Genomic DNA, 15,301 nt, shown 5'->3' with positions numbered 1-15,301 from the left:
CAGTTTGGATGGTTTGGGGACCGGGGCTGGCCATGTCCTGGAGAGCTGGGGGGCAGCCCCGCGTCCCCACATTCCGTATGACCTGGGACCTGGAGTGAATCGGCGTCTCTAGCTGTCTGATGTAGGGAGTGGTTTTCCCGGACCTGCTCCGTTGTCCTCAGGGGAAGCCCGGTTCGAACCTGGGCTCAGGTGGGCTCAGGCTCTGTGGAGCTGCCGTCCGCGGCCGGGGGAGAGGATGCGCCCTGTGGAGGAGTAGATGCTGCTGGGCCTCGCTGCAGTTTTGCTTGGCGATGCTCTTGTTCGAGAAGTTCTGGCCCAGGTAAGACTGCGGGCTCCCGTCCGGAAACAGCGCGTTCCTTCCGTCCTGCGGCGCGCGGCTCGTGTGCATCGTGAGGGTGGTGGAGTCCGTCCAGCCTGGATCGTGCTTCCCATGGTGCCCGCTGCGGGAGAGTCTGTGTGCGGCCTCACGACAGATGCACCTCGGCGGCCAGCGCGCACCGAGGGCGACGGTGGATGGGGGCTTGCCCACAGGGAAGCTGTGGGAAGGTTCGCGGGCCCACACGGCCCTGGGACTTGCCTGTGGCAGGGGAGCGGGCTCCGTGGGGGCTCCCCCTGGGGCAGAGGAGCGGAGAGCCAGCGGCGCATGGGCCGGGCACTGAGCCCCGGCAGCTCTTCCCGTGGTGGTGGGCTGGGGTCCCTCCCTGGCCAAGGCGAGGCCGGCACGCAAGCCTGCACGTCCCCTCTGTGTGGAGTGGCCGCTGCCGCCTGCAGCCCAGCTAGGGGCCTTTGGGGCAGTTTTCCAGAAATGTCCTGTGGGACCTGTCTGGGGCACTAGACACTCTGTTCATCATTTCCTCTTGCCCCCAGCACCTTCAACACTGGCTTTTCTTCTGAGCAAGTTGGACTGCATTTCTGAGGGAGGTATGACGGCTGTTTGTCCCGGTGGCTGAGGTGGAAGTCTGTGGTGACGCCTGCGCCCGGGAGGGCCCTGCTCTCTGGGTCTGTGGGAGGCGTCACGTGCAGCCCCGGTGTGCGACGGGGCCGTGTGGCCCATGCCTCCCGGAGACACGGCTCCATGCCGCGAGCCCTCCAGTGAGGGGTTTGCGTCCTCAATCGGTGCGATCTGTGACTTACCAGAAGACGCAGCGTCTCTGCAGGCTGTGACGATTTCTTTCACGGGTGGATGCTTTCTGCCGCTGCGAGGAAGGCCCCTCGGGCCCCCTGGGTGCACAGCGTGCCGGCCCTGCAGCGGGCTGTGGCACTCTCGGGGTTAAGTCATTTCTCTCACCTGGAGGCTGCTTTGTCCTTAGGCGGTTGGCGGTTGGCGTTAGACAAATGACATGCTGTCTGGAGAGAAGGGTATTTAAATGACATCGCAGGTCTCCGGGTTGCCAAAAGGAAGCCCTCTGGGAATCTTATATATTTGACATGCATTTGCGTGTGTAACTGGAACCATGAGAAGGGTTTTTGTTCAAAGCTGTTGAAGAGTTTCCTTATTTTAAACCTGTTGAATCTGGAAAGAGTGGTTAGATTTTGAACTTTTTCTGATCATGACTTCTCCTGAAAGTTTGGAGCAGTGACTGTTTCTGCTCCATGGACGGCCCCCCCCGCCCCAGCGTCTGTGGGAGCTTCTCTGGGTGCCCTGCGTGGCCGCCGAGGCTGGTCTGTCTCTTTACACAGAGGCGGCTGGAGGGTGCTCAGAGTCTGGTGGCCGCAAACGGCCCCGCCAGCCCCTGCTCCCTGAGGTCGCTGCTCCTGGGGCCACCGTGGGATGGATCGGACCTGACAGGCCCAAGTTTCCAGTTGCTTGTTGAGGAAATCCACCGTCTCCCGTGTGCTCCTCTGAGCTGGCTCTTTCACTTTCCGCACGTCAGAGCCCGAGGGGAACGTCCCTGCTGTCTTCTGTGGGAGCCTGTCCCGTCGCGAGGCCCCTGTCGCTTGCTGGCGGCCATGTCTTCCACTGCCCTGGAGGCTCCGCCGCTGATGTCTGTCGCAGGTGTCAGGGAGGGGTCATCGGAGGCTTCTGAGCAGAGTGACAGATTCGTGACTTTGAAGAGCTCTGCGTCCAGCGCTTGGGTGGAGCTTGGCCAGACATCCACGCGGGCGGGTGTTGCTGGTGGGCGGCCCCTCAAGGCCCTGCAGTGTGGGCCTCTGTGTCTCTGACCAGTTTCTGCAGGAGGACAGAGGAGTCCAGTTACCTGTGGCACATGGGCACGTGTGGGTTCTGGGCACAAAGTCAGGGTGTGTCTGTGGTGGGTGGGGGTCACTGTGGCCTGCGTTCCCCACTGGTCTGCTGTCCCTGTACTGGAGAGCTGAGTCTGAGTACCAGCGCTCAGGGGCTAACCTTTTCTCGCTCCTGGGGACAGAGTGGGCCAGATGGACCAAGGTTGGACCCACTAACTAGGCTGGCGATTTGCCCAGCAGTGCTGGTCAGACTGTGACGTGGTCTGTGTGCGAGTCGTGGTGGAGGTCCATTAGTGGAGTCCAGTCCGGCCATTTGTGTCCTTTTCGTCATGACTGACAGACCTCACTGGCCAGTAAAGTGACGCTTTGGAAAGCCATTCCACGCTCCCTTGGGAACACACCACTGGGCTCCCTGATCTGGGGTCAGGCTCGGGGGGTGTGATGGGAGTGACCTCAAGGTCGAGCTGACCTGAGCTGGGGGCTGTATCCAGGTGGAGGTGGGCTTCTTGCGGGGGGCACCGAGCCATCCTGATGTGACAGCAGGTGTGACGCCTGCCTGAAGTCGACATCTGTGGCACTGGCCACGTCACTCCTAGTTGTCTGTCTTGAAATTGATTTTGTCCATTGGACCGATAAATTGGGACTCAGCAGTTAGCATCCAGGTTCCCCTCGGGCTATAGAATTGCTGAGCAGTTTTACCCCGAGCTGTCTGGGTGGCCAAGCCGCAGTGACGGTCTTAGGGGCCCTGGCATGGCAGCGGTAGTGCGTTTACATGATGCTTTCCTCCCGAAGGTGCTACAGCCTGTTAGTTTTCACAGCCATTGGACTGCGAATAGGCTGTCCTATTAGCGAGGAAAGTGGATGTGAACAATACTAGAACACTAGGAGTAGTTCCAGGTGACCTGGAATTTCCCCGGGTAGAACCACTTGAAGGCCCATTGGAAGCATTATAGAGTTGGTTTAGTTCAAGTTAATATAATAGTTTAAAAATCACTGATTCGGTTTAACTACGTCACAGCAGCTGGGATGGTGCCCTCTCGTTTGCTTTGGTCCTTGTACATGCTCTAGGAGCCTTGATTATAATGTTCGTTAGCCATTCACGAAGACCGATAGGTGTTCTTTTTTTTTTTTTTTTTTTTTTAAAGATTTTTTATTTATTTATTTGACAGATCACAAGTAGGCAGAGAGGCAGGCAGAGAGAGGAGGAAGCAGGCTCCCTGCTGAGCAGAGAGCCCGATGTGGGGCTCGATCCCAGGACCCTGGGACCATGACCTGAGCCAAAAGCAGAGGCTTTAACCCACTGAGCCACCCAGGTGCCCCACCGACAGGTGTTCTTGCAGAACATTGAGCTCCTTCCCGGTGTGCCGACTGGTGGGGGCAGAGCCTGCTTAGCGAGGTCTGCCTGGCTTGGAGAAGGCTCCAGGGCCTTTGCAGCGGGAAGAAGCTGTGCTCCCGTGTGGCCTAACGAGATGCAAGGCGTGGGGACGCTGGGACCTCTCGAGAGGGAGCCCAGGGAGCCGCCTGGGCAGGCTCTCTCCTCTCAAGGGAGTCGTTAGAGCGGCGCCGAGTGCGGGTAGTGGTACTGCAGTGACAGAGGGTCTGGCCAAGAACGCGGAGGGGAGTTGGGGAGGTCCCCGCTAGAGGCGCAGCGGCTACGGGGAGGGGGGCCTCAGTGTCACGGGGAAGTGAGGAGCGGCGGCTCTGGGATACTGGCCACGCCCTGACCTGTGCCCCAGAAGATGGTGTGTGTGGCTTCTGGCTGAAGTGGGACACGTGGGGGAGACAGGACCAGTTTCAGCCCTTGTGGCACTGGAGGGGCATGTCCCACAGGGGCTGCCCTGCTGCCTCTCTGTTGAGGAAACGAGAACTCAGCAAGGGGGTGGGCTCCAGGTTTGGGGTCTTGGCGTGCTCGATGTGGTGCCCCGGTGCCCCGTGCTCCCTGGGACAGCTAGTACTGGTGCCCCTGGTTGGTCCCTTTGTCGACCCTGGCTGAGATGGGTCTACGCCGTCACTTTACAGCTTACACAGTGTTGCTAACACTGTGTTTTTGAGCTGTTTGTTAATAACTTATTCTGGAGTATGCTCATGTAATGTAAGTAAATTCATGTTAGCTCTTTATAATAAAGTAAAAGGGATCACCATATGTATATAACAAGTGTCAGAATCGACACTACTTTTTGTTGTTATTTATGTAGAACCGAACACCCTTAGATGCAGAAAGGCAGAGGGGAAATTTGTGTTTGATATTCATCGTCTTACTGTTGTTTCTTTTGATTTTTTTGCTCAAGGCTCTTTCTGGTACGTTTTCTCAGAAGATGGTTTCTGGGAGGGTAGCTGCTCGGGAGATCGCTGCTTCGTTTTGCGTAAACCCCCACCTGGAATGTCTTCTCCGACTGTGTGCGTGTAACCTCGCTGGTCTTCTTGTCGAACAGGCAGGACAGCGTGAGGTGTACCGTGAGGCGCTTGTGGTGGCGCCGGACTCCTGGGCAGGCCTGGCACACACGCGCACAAGGGGCTGAGGCCGGTCCCCTCTTGGGCTGCCTCTTGGTCACACGGTGTGCTGGCGTTTAGCTTCGTTCTTTCTCCCGTCAGGGGTCGATCCCTGTCGCTGTCCTGTCCTCCTTGATGGGACAGGTGTGTGGTGCTCATCTGCAGTGAGGACCCGGCCCGGGGTGGGAAGCTGCTGGAGCACAGGAGGCTGTGGCCGTGTGCGCTGCTAGAACGACATGCTCCCCCCACTTTACGCAGCTGCTCGCCCCTGGCGGTGTGGCCGTGTCCTCTGCCCTTCCACTGTCCGACCCAGGGTGTTACAGGCCACATGTTGCTGGAGATGGTCATGCCCTTGTGCCCAGTGCCTGGGAGCGTCTCCTCTGAGAACAGGTCCTCACTGGTTTCTACTTCTGAAGCTCTCCAGACACCAGAGTGAGCTGTCAGTGGGCTTTATGCCGCATTGTTGTTGGGTTCGGATCAGCAAATTGGGACTTAGAGCATGGGCTTTCACAAAGTCCCATTGAGTGTGACTTCTAAAAAAAAATTAATATTCTCTCTTTGAATTGCAAATTAAAATTTTTTCTTAGGTTTTCTTTTTTTTATCATATTTTCCTATTATAATAATTTTAAGAGACCTTTTTTTTTTTTTTTTGAAAGATTTTATTTGTGTATTTGACAGAGATTACAAGTAGGCAGAGAGGCAGCAGAGAGAGAGGGGGAAGCAGGCTCCCCGCTGAGCAGAGAGCCCGATGCGGGACTCGATCCCAGGACCCTGAGATCATGACCTGAGCCGAAGGCAGGGTCTTAACCCACTGAGCCACCCAGGTGCCCTTGTGGGTAGCTTTTAAAAGATGTTTCCACCTGATTTGAGCTGGCAAACTTCTCTTTTCCTTCCAGACACTTGCTTTCTGACCAGCTGGCTTTGGGGTGGACAGTACCTGCCCCTGGGGCTGCGGAGGCAGCAGGTGTGATGCTGGCCTGTACTCACGGTCTTTGTCTCCTGTGCAGTTGTCCCTGTGATCCTGAAGGCGCTGACCTATGAGGAGAAGCGGGGTTCCTGCAGCGTGGGCACCAATGTTAGAGACGCCGCCTGCTACGTGTGCTGGGCCTTTGCACGTGCCTATGAGCCCCAGGAGCTGCAGCCCTTCGTGGCTGCCATTTCCAGGTAACGTCCGTCAGAGCTGTGGCGGGGTCAGGTGTGCCCCTGGGTTGTCCCTGGGATCGTAGCCTCCTGACAGCACGGGAAGCAGCCAGTGTGGTACCTTTCCCAGAAGAAATAGGTATTAATGAGCTAATGATAGAATTTTAAGGGTGATCTGTAGAAAAGAAGCAGCTCATGAGTGGAGTGCCTTTCTCACGGGTGAGCAGTTCGAACCACACGTGCTGAGGAGGAACGTTCTGGAGGCTTTGGCCTGTGGCTAGCGGGTCCTTAGAGAAAGGGGGTCTGTGTTGTAGGTGGCATGGAAGAAGCACAGGTTCTTCTGTGCTCGAACAGAAGAACCTGTGGGGTTCGAACTCGGTCAGATGAGCTGTGCTGAGAGTGTGTGTTCTGTCGGGAGAAGTTCTGGAACTTCAGATGGAGTTCCTAGGGAAGGCTCGGGAGGGCGGGAAGAAGCTGCTTTTGTTGAGGGGCCGCGTTTTGTCCAGCCTTCATTTTCAAGTTTTATGGACTTGCCCCTAAGATTCACTTAAGGCAACATGTGTTGACGAGCTTCACTGTCTGTGCCTTTGAAATGAAAATCAGCTCTCGGGAGAGCAGGTTTGTGAGGTAGGGGCGATGTATTTCCTCTGGTTCTCTGGGGAGAGAAGTGACAGCGGCAGACGCGTGACCTCGCCAGAACCCTGTGTGGACCGTGGCACGCCTGGGCTCCTCGGCCCTCGGCCTCCCGCTGTGCGTGCCCAGCTGAGCCTCCTGAAGGTGGCTCGGGTCCTGTGACATCATGCTCCAGTTTTAGGATCGGATGCTTTTTCGCTTGGAAAAGTACAAAACAGATGTGTTCCCAGTAGAGTGGGTTTTTAAGTTAATGTTTGTACTCTGATTTGTTTTTCTGTCTTTGGACTGAAATAAGTTTCTTTGAGTAGAAGGATGTCAGGTCTCCGCTTCTTGTGGTTTAAGTAGCCGGGGGAGGGGCACTGAGCGGCAGCCTGTGTTAGTCGCAGGCGAAATGCTTACCTGCCATTTTTTTTTTTTTTTTTAAGATTTTATTTATTTATTTGACAGAGATCACAGTAGGAGAGAGGAAGGGAAGAGATCAGAGAGAGAGGAAGGGAAGCAGGCCCCCTGCTGAGCAGAGAGCCCGATGTGGGACTCGATCCCAGGACCCTGAGATCATGACCCGAGCCGAAGGCAGCGGCTTAACCCACTGAGCCACCCAGGCGCCCTTACCTGCCACTTTTACTGGGAGCCGGAGTTCGAAATGGTGCTCGGGCCGTGGACGTGCCCTCCCGCAGCTCTTGAGGAGGCCGAGGTTTGTGCGTGAGACCCTGCAGGCCTTAACACCTGGGAGCGCGGCCCTCTAGCTCTGGTGTCCCTGGCGCCTGCGGGAGTGGCCGGCCTGCCCGGCGAGCGGCCAGCATCTCGGGTCCTGCAGCTGTCCCTTGGGGGTGCAGAGGGACAGGGGACTGGAGCACCACTCTGTTCTCACTGGTGTCCCGTGCTTCCAGGATCTGAGGGCTGGGCGCGGGGCCTCAGGGCTGTTTGCCGCCTGTGCTGTGCAGCTGGGGCCTCTATTAAGCAGTCTTGACTCCAACAACGAAGTGAAGCCTCCAGAGGAGCCTGAGGATTCCGACCGGGTCAGGGAGATAAAGCGCTTCCGAGGAAGTCATAAAGAGGCCCAGCACCTCCCAGCCGGGTCCACCTGGGGAAGTGCAGGGCGGGGCACGGGGGCTGGTCTATGGAGGTGCTGTCCTGCAGAACCTGAGGCCAGGGCGCCCGGGGGGCAGAGGGAGGCTGCGTGCACCTGTGTCCCTCACGGGCCGTCGCCGCGGCTGCTGGTGATCCTCAGGGAGCAGCGAGGGCCAGCCTGCCGGGGGAGCCTCTCCCGGCTCCTGGGTCCTGCCCACGCCGTGTCCCAGCTGGCCACCTGCCACACTTGTTCTCCTCTGCACCGTGAACTGGCTTGAGGGAAGGCCCTGCCTGCTGCTTGCTTGTCCTGCCCCTCCACTTTGTGGAAGTTCTTCTGTAGCTAGAGTGTGAAAGCGAAAAACGTACTTACTGTTGATGTCGGTCACAGAGCAAACTTGTTGAGGTTGGTCCTGTCTCGTGCTGTGAGGCGTGGTAGGGGCCGTGGTCTTCCCACCCCACGGAGGCCGAACAAGTGATGGTGTTCGGGACGGCTGCCCGGAGTCTCGCAGCAGGCAGGCGCCGGGCTGGGCCCATGCCGGAGGCAGACACCTGGGCCCGGCTCTGCGTGAGTGCGCAGCTGGCCTCTGCTGCGAGGTCCTGACGGCGTGCTCTGTGGCAAACACACGCTGCTTCAGGGGGACCTGGCCCCTGACGTGGTTGTTCCCCTTTCAGAGCGCAAACAGCCCCAACACACTTGTTTTTGAGTTTTACATTTGCCTGGGAGCTATAAGCTTCACAGGAATCTGTGTCCCTGCTTTCTCCGGGGACCCTCCTCAGTCCCGCCTGATGGGAGGAAATAGGGCCCAGGGCTAAATGGTTGCCAGAGGCCACGGGACCAGAGTGAGGCTTCGCTCACCTGGAGAGGAGCCCTGCACGTCCAGAAGGCCGAGTGACCATCACACACGCTGTTCTGTACTTGGGGGGAAGCTTCTTATGGCACCACAGGGTCCCAACTCTAATGTCTCCAGTCATGTGTGGGCCCAGGGCTCTTGGCCAGGGCTCCGGGTTTTGGAAAAGAGGCTCTTCTCACCACAGGCAAAGCTGTGTTCTGCAACGTCAGAGCTCACCGTTGTTCCCAGTCTCTGATGTTATAAAGCAAAATGTCGGTGAATGGAAAGATGTTAAGCCTGGCCTTAGCATGGGTGTAGAAGTTGGGGGTCAGCCTGACTCTGAGGGGTCCCAGGCATGAGTATGTCACAGGTCCCAGGACATGTGGGCCAGCCGGTGGCCTATACAGTCACCAGTGAGCTCCTTTCTCCAGAGTGTGCTTCCTCCACAAAGCCTCTGGGTGCTGAGGGGTAGAGGGGCACCGGCAAGCTCAGTCCAGGGTCACGATCCCTTATTCAGAAAAGGAAAAACAGGCGTGGGGCTCAGTGAGCTGGCTCTGCAGCATGAGAGGGTCCCGGTTTCTCGACTCACTTCCTGGTAAGTGACACTGGGTGGGAGGGCTTTGAAGGGACCAGTGACCGCTCCGGTCATTCTGCCTGTGTTGGAGCGAGCGTGCCTTTGTGGACTGCTCGTTGCAGAGAGGGTGGAGCTGAGCCCCTTCTTTGGCGGTCGTAGGTAAGGGTTTTGTAGGGCCCCATTGTGTGTCTGGGAAGCAGGGCTTCTGTCTGGGACATGTCGGGAGGACGTGAAGGTGGGTGTTAAGAACACTGACCTTTCTGAGCGGGGACTCATTTTTATTTATTTTTTTAAATTTTATTTATCTGACAGACAGAGATCACAAGCAGGCAGAGAGGCAGACAGAGAGAGAGGGGGAAGCAGGCTCCCCGCTGAGATCACAAGCAGGCAGAGAGGCAGACAGAGAGAGAGGGGGAAGCAGGCTCCCCGCTGAGCAGAGAGCCCGATGGCGGGGCTCGATCCCAGGACCCTGAGACCATGACCCGAGCCGAAGGCAGAGGCTTTAACCCACTGAGCCACCCAGGCGCCCCTGAGCTGGGACTCGTTTTGAGCGAGTCACTGAGCGTGAAGGACCAGAGATCAGGGACTGTGGCAGAGGCCAGTGTCTGTCCTCGGAAACTCCCTGGGTTCTAGCACGTCCTTCTGTCTCAGGGAGGTTGGGTTCTCTCTCTCTCGGGCAGGCCCGAGGAGTTGCTCGATCACACACATGGAGGCTAGCAGACTAGACAGCAGCTAGCAGGGGTACTGGAGACTCCTGGTTTGTCACCTTCCTGATCTCTCCAACTTACCCGGGAGTTTCTGTTAGAAAGGCACCTCTTGTCCCCTCTCCCTGCGCCCATCCCAGGATTGGATGAGCCAGTGCCCTTTGGAGCTGTGCCCAGCAGGCTTTCGGGCCAGTTTGGCAGGTTCTGAGGGAACCTGTGCTCCATCTCTTCCCGTCCATCTGGACTGCGGGCATCTGGGGGCGGGAGGGCGGGCTCAGAGGTGAGTCATGGTGCCGGGGAGCCTGGCGGACGCTGCCTGCGCGCGCCTCCCTGCCCCAGGAGTATCGGTTGGGGTGTGGCCTTCGAGACCTGCCTCCCTCGGTTTGTAATAAGTGACCACATTTTAATTGTCAGCTTTTAAACCCATTAATCCTGGCTCATGATAAAACCATGATATCTGTAATTGTACTTTCCCAAACTCTCCAGTGGGTCCTGCAAAAATAGACAGCCGAGGTCAGAATGTAATTGTGGAAGTGAAGTAGAAATGCCTAATGAAAGAAACCAGGGTGGTAGTCACAGTGGGAAAGGGCCTGGGCTCAGGGCAGGTGCCCAGGGAGAGGCTGGGTCTGTGGCCCTCACCTCCTCGGACGGCCGTGAGACAGGCTCACCTCCCGAAGGAACGTGCACATTCTTTCGCTCCTGGTGCATTTGTGCTGACCCTCTGACTTAAAAATACCAGAAAGGCGGTTTTTAGGTTGATTGAATCATGGTTTGAAATGGTCAGTTTAAAAAAACCCGTATTTCTTTAGCGTTATACACAGGTTAAGAGACCAAACTGTGGAAAAGTCAGTAGGCCTTCCTGAAGAGCCACTTGCTGCTTAGGAGGAGTGAAACACAAAGCTAAAGTGGTCCCAAGTGGTGGTGAGTTATCCATAAACTGCTTCTCATCAAAAGCTAATTTACAAGAAGAAAAAGAAAAAGGAGCGGCCGTTGCCAGCATGTGCGTTGGTTGTCACCTTCTAGTGATTTCCTCACCTGAAACTCTTTTGTAAGCCAGGCCCCTGTTGACATCAGCGCCAGCGGCAGCGCCCACTCCAGTCAGCCTGCGGAGCCGGCCCAGCCAGCAGCGGGCAGCGTGGGCTGGGCCCGGGGATCGAGAGTCCCAGATCTCTTCCTCGAGGGCAAGATTGTCCTGAAAAATCAGGAAATGGCAAGCATTGCTCAAAGCTACGTCTTGTTCTCACTCAGCGTTTCTTATTGGCAGACTTCCAGAGGGAAGATAACCCTTTTGTTCTTCAAGAAAAGTTTAATGGTGGTTGGTGACCAGAGTGCGCCCCTGGCCCCCCTGTCCGCCGGTGAACCCCCTCGGCCTCCACGGGGCACTGACACGAGTGCCTCCTGCGCATCTGGTGTCTCACCGCCTTGTGAACTGGTGTGAGCTTCGCCGCTGAGGGCCGAGGAAAGGGAGATGAGTCATGGGCAGGGCCTGCGTTTTACTCAAAAAAATGATGTGATTTGCACTTTCAGACAGCGTGGATGGGTAGTAAATTGTCAGTCTGGTGTTTATCCGTAACGTTCCTTTGCTTCAGAACGACAAGAAGAGTGTTACTTAGGGAAAAAGCAGCGGATTTTGCCTTTTATTTATTTTTTGGCTATAGAGCATTCTACAGTCTAACAGACTGAGTTTGGGGTGAGATCTGCTCTTTGCTGTGCCCATTGAAAACCAGGTGCCTGGAGCTTAGGACAGGTAGAGGCGTGCAGCTTTCCCCTGGCACAGATGAGAAAGAAAAGTCCTTTTCTGTTCGACACGGACCGTTTCTCTGTGTTGAGAAATCATGGTGAAGTATCGTCTGAGCTCCTCCGGCGAGAGCAAACAGGTGAAGGCGCAGGAGACGCGTTCCAGCCCGACTGAGGCCCGGCCAGCAGCGCATGCGGCTGGCCTGTGGCCACTCTTCGTGTCCCCTTTCCGAGTGTGGAAGGAGGGCTGGTGACTCACGCACTCGGCCCCGTCTGGCGGAGGAGAGGGGACCTCAGGCCCGTGGGAGCTTCCGTAATTATGTTTGCTCGGTACGATTAGACCCGCATTTGTTGGAAACGTGCTGGTGTTTCTTGACGAGCCAGTTTGGTTCTGAAAGTGTGAAATTAGAGCAGTTTACAATTTTAATCAGCCCAGTACCAGAAGCTGGTTACACAGCTCCCCGCACAGTTGAAGTCTTGAGCTAACCTCAGAGTCTGTGTTTGGCTAAAAGCTGGGTTTTGAGGGGCACTGCTGTGTCTTTCCTGCTTCACTTCGTCAAGTCCGGGAGAATATTGGTGAAGCAGGGACCGCCTTCGGGCATTTACTTGTGAGCGCAGAAGGCAACCTGACTGAAGGTGAGGCCACGCACAGTCGAATCCAGGCTGCCGCCGACACGGCCCTCGGGGCCCGGCTGTGCGGGACAGCGGCTTCCTCCCCCCTTCCACACCGTCATGTGTGCTCACTGGCAGGACGCAGGGGCTCTCATGTCCAGAGCTGGGCACTGTGTGCCACACACAGTTTCTGCTCAGTTACTTAGATATGGAACCTTCCGGGGCTCCTGTGATGCTTGGTCTCGACGAGTTGTCGTCCTGCGGCCCATGAGTGTAGGAGCGGCACAGTGTGCTCTGGGCCTCGCCACAGCTGCCCTCCTCGCTAGAGGCTCTGGGTCCTTCTGACCCATGTGAGGCTGAGCACAGGCCAGTGTAAGTGCGCGTTCTGCAAGGGGCCCTCAGCTATGGCGGGGACCCCACCCCTCCCCGTGGCTGCCTGCGGTGGTTTAGGGGCTGTCTGGAAGGAAGGGGAGTAGTTAACCTACACGGCAAAACTAGAAGCCACCTTCCAGAGTCACCCGTTACTACCTGGGCTCCGCCGCAGCACGAACTTGAAGGCTTGACGCTAAGCTGTCTCCTCGGGGCTCCTGCCCCCACTGGCTCCTCAGAGCAGGGTCCCTCTACGCCGGGCTGGCCTCGGGAGGGCACTCACTGCTTGGTGGGCTGGGCACGAAGCGAAACCTGTGAGCTGTCTTAGGGCCTTGACTGCACCAACAAGAGCTTGGTTGGAAGTAGACTCAGCCTGGCCTGAGTGGGGCCAGCGTGTCCGCACACGGGTGGGCGGGGCCGGAACTGTTGAAGTGGACGCATCCGGCGGCAGTAACCTTGAAGGGGTTCTGGCTGGCTTACAGGGTGGTTTCACATTCCTCTCTTTGATCAGTGTTCCATAATTGGAAGATCATAATTTAGGACAAATAGATTGATAGGAAATTAAAAAAAATTCAACATAAAAAGTGAAGTTTTGGTAGTATTGGCTAGACCCAGAGTTAGTGAAGTTATAGTCTACGTTTTTCTTGCATCAGATGTTGAAGCAGAAAATCTTGTGAATACCTTTTCCTAGAATACATATGATCTTATGGATTTTGATAAAGAGCTCTTGTGGAACATGAATGTGGTACTGAAACTTCCGTTAATTTTGGGACTGTATGTAGGATAACCACACATTCTTTTGTTAAGAACAGCAGTTACGTACGTTTCAGTTACCGAGAGAGCACAACGACTCATCTCCATCAGTTTAATGATTTCTGAGATTTTATTAACAAAAGCCAGCATGATGCTGAAGTTGAAAGTGACTTTTCTTTACTTTTAAGCCCAGTATTGTTTAAATCTCGTTTCGGCTGTAGGCTGTGGTCAGACATTTAGAGGAGAAAGGGAGTACGCTCTGCTGAGAGAGTTTTGCTAAATTTACTTTCAGCTTTACCCGTGGAAGGACCCAAGACACTGTAATCTTCAGATTGTTTAGTTGTTTTCAGAATTTTAATTTTGAACCGACTCGAGTTGTAAGAAGTGGGAAAGGCTCCCGTGGGCCCTTCGCAGGCTCCGCTCGCGTTCTCACCACGTGCACCTACAGTGCGAAGTGCCGGTCGAGTAGCCCCTCAGCTGTAGCCGAGGGCGGTGGCGGGCTATTGGTGGCGTCATGGCCAGGGCCCACCCTTGTCCCCTGGTTGAGGTGGGGTCTGTCAAGCTCCTGGGATTGTCTTCCTTTGTGCGTGACGCACGTTCCCGGGGACCTGCAGACCATGTCCTGCCCGTGCTGCCCACCGGGTCGGTGGGTGTTGCCTGCGGCGGGTGCCAGCAGCGGCTGCTCTGGCTGTTCTCTCTGCAGAAGGCCTGTGCTCCCGCTTTCTACCTGCTGCATCGTCGGTGGGCGCGGGTGGACTGACGCGGGCCTCCCTCACCCTCGGGCCTGTCGGTCCTGTCGTGGAACACTTGCTGGTGGTGTGGCCCAGACGGCTCTACCTTCGGCCGTTGGGTGTGGCTTCATGTGGGCTGCTGGGTCCTCTCACAGGGACTGGGACTTCCTCGCTTCCTAGCGGGGCAGGATTCCCCAGGCTTATCTTTGGTTCCCTTGGCTCAGCCCTGAGGTCAGCGGCTTCCAGAAGTTTATGTTGAGATCTGAGACCCAGATCCTGCTCATTCTCCCGTACAGGGACGCCAACCAAGGGTGCCTCCAGCCAGAGTCCCTGTGTCCGTGCGGACCGTGTGACGCCAGGCCAGCACCCCGCTGTGCTAGCTCTCTCTTCCGTCCCTCCGTCCTGCTGGCTCTCGTCCTTGGCTGTGTGTCCAGTTGTCCGTGTGTGGTGGCCCCAGAGCTGCTAGCCCACCTGCCATGCCAAAGGTCACACATGCTGGCCCTTGGTGTGGTGCTGCTCTGTGTCACAGGTGCCTTCCTGTGGCTGCTGGGGTCCCCCACGTTACGATGGCTCTTGGCATTTGCTGCAGTGAGGTTCTCCTGCTGTACGTTCTTTGGGTTTTGACCGGTTCAGATTCGGGCACCACAAGGATGGTCCCGAATGGTAGTTCTGTCTTTCCTGCGTCCCCCCACTCTGCCCTTGGCAGTCAGCCACCCTGTCCCCTGGCCGTCACCACACTGGCTTTGGACCCTCTAGTTTTGCTGTTTGTAGAATGTCTCCTGTACGGACACACAGAGTGTGTGGACTTCCTGTTTAGCAAATGCCCGTCGCTTTCCCCGGGCTTCCTCGTGAGTTGGTGCTTCATTCACTCTTACTACGCAGGAAGACTCTGCAGTGTGGGTGTGCGGTAACTGGTCTGACGCGGGTCCGGGTGGGCTGGAACCAAGGTTCCAGCAGGGCGGATTCCCTCTGGAGGCTCCGGGGACAATCCGCCCCTCTTCCAGCTTCTAGAGGCTGCGCCGTCCCTTGGCTTCTGGGCATTCCTCCATCTTCACAGGTGGCGGCTTTGGGCCACGTCCTCCTGGGTCTCCTGGGTCCCCTCTGCCTCCTGCTTCCAGTCCCAGGGCCTTTATGACTGCGCGGGGTCTGTCAGCGTAGCCTCCCTGACTGGCACCTGCAGCCCGAACTGCCCTTGGCGGCTAATGCCACGTGTCCGCAGGCTCCGGGGTCAGCTCCTGACCGTCCGTGCCGGCAATTGAGCTGCTTCCAGTCGGTATCGACGGACGTGCAGCCGGAGGGACTGGGGGGTGGTTCAGGAGGTCCTTGTCCAGGCTGGGAGAGCTGGGAAATGTGGTTGTGTCCATGGGCTGTCCCAGGTTTGGAGGAGGAAGAGGACTGAGATGCAGGAAGAGGAGCGGCTCGTGTCGGGCCCTCAGCTCTCCGGGCGCACGGAGATGTTGCTTCGCGGTGGC

At 56.8% G+C, this 15,301-nt stretch overlaps 1 protein-coding gene across 2 annotated transcripts in view; it reads left to right on the top strand.

Moving 5' to 3' along the window:
• TBCD (tubulin folding cofactor D) overlaps positions 1–15,301 on the top strand; it is a 156,129-nt gene that overhangs the window by 81,934 nt on the left and 58,894 nt on the right. For both annotated transcript variants that reach the window (XM_059150186.1, XM_059150185.1), the window contains exon 14: positions 5,683–5,839. In XM_059150186.1, the coding sequence (XP_059006169.1) occupies positions 5,683–5,839 (157 nt within the window). The remainder of the gene's footprint in view (positions 1–5,682; positions 5,840–15,301) is intronic.

The sequence above is a fragment of the Mustela lutreola genome, chromosome 15, assembly GCF_030435805.1.
Source record: "Mustela lutreola isolate mMusLut2 chromosome 15, mMusLut2.pri, whole genome shotgun sequence".
NCBI classification, from domain to species: Eukaryota; Metazoa; Chordata; class Mammalia; order Carnivora; family Mustelidae; genus Mustela; species Mustela lutreola.
This window is presented reverse-complemented; position numbering and strand designations above follow the sequence as displayed.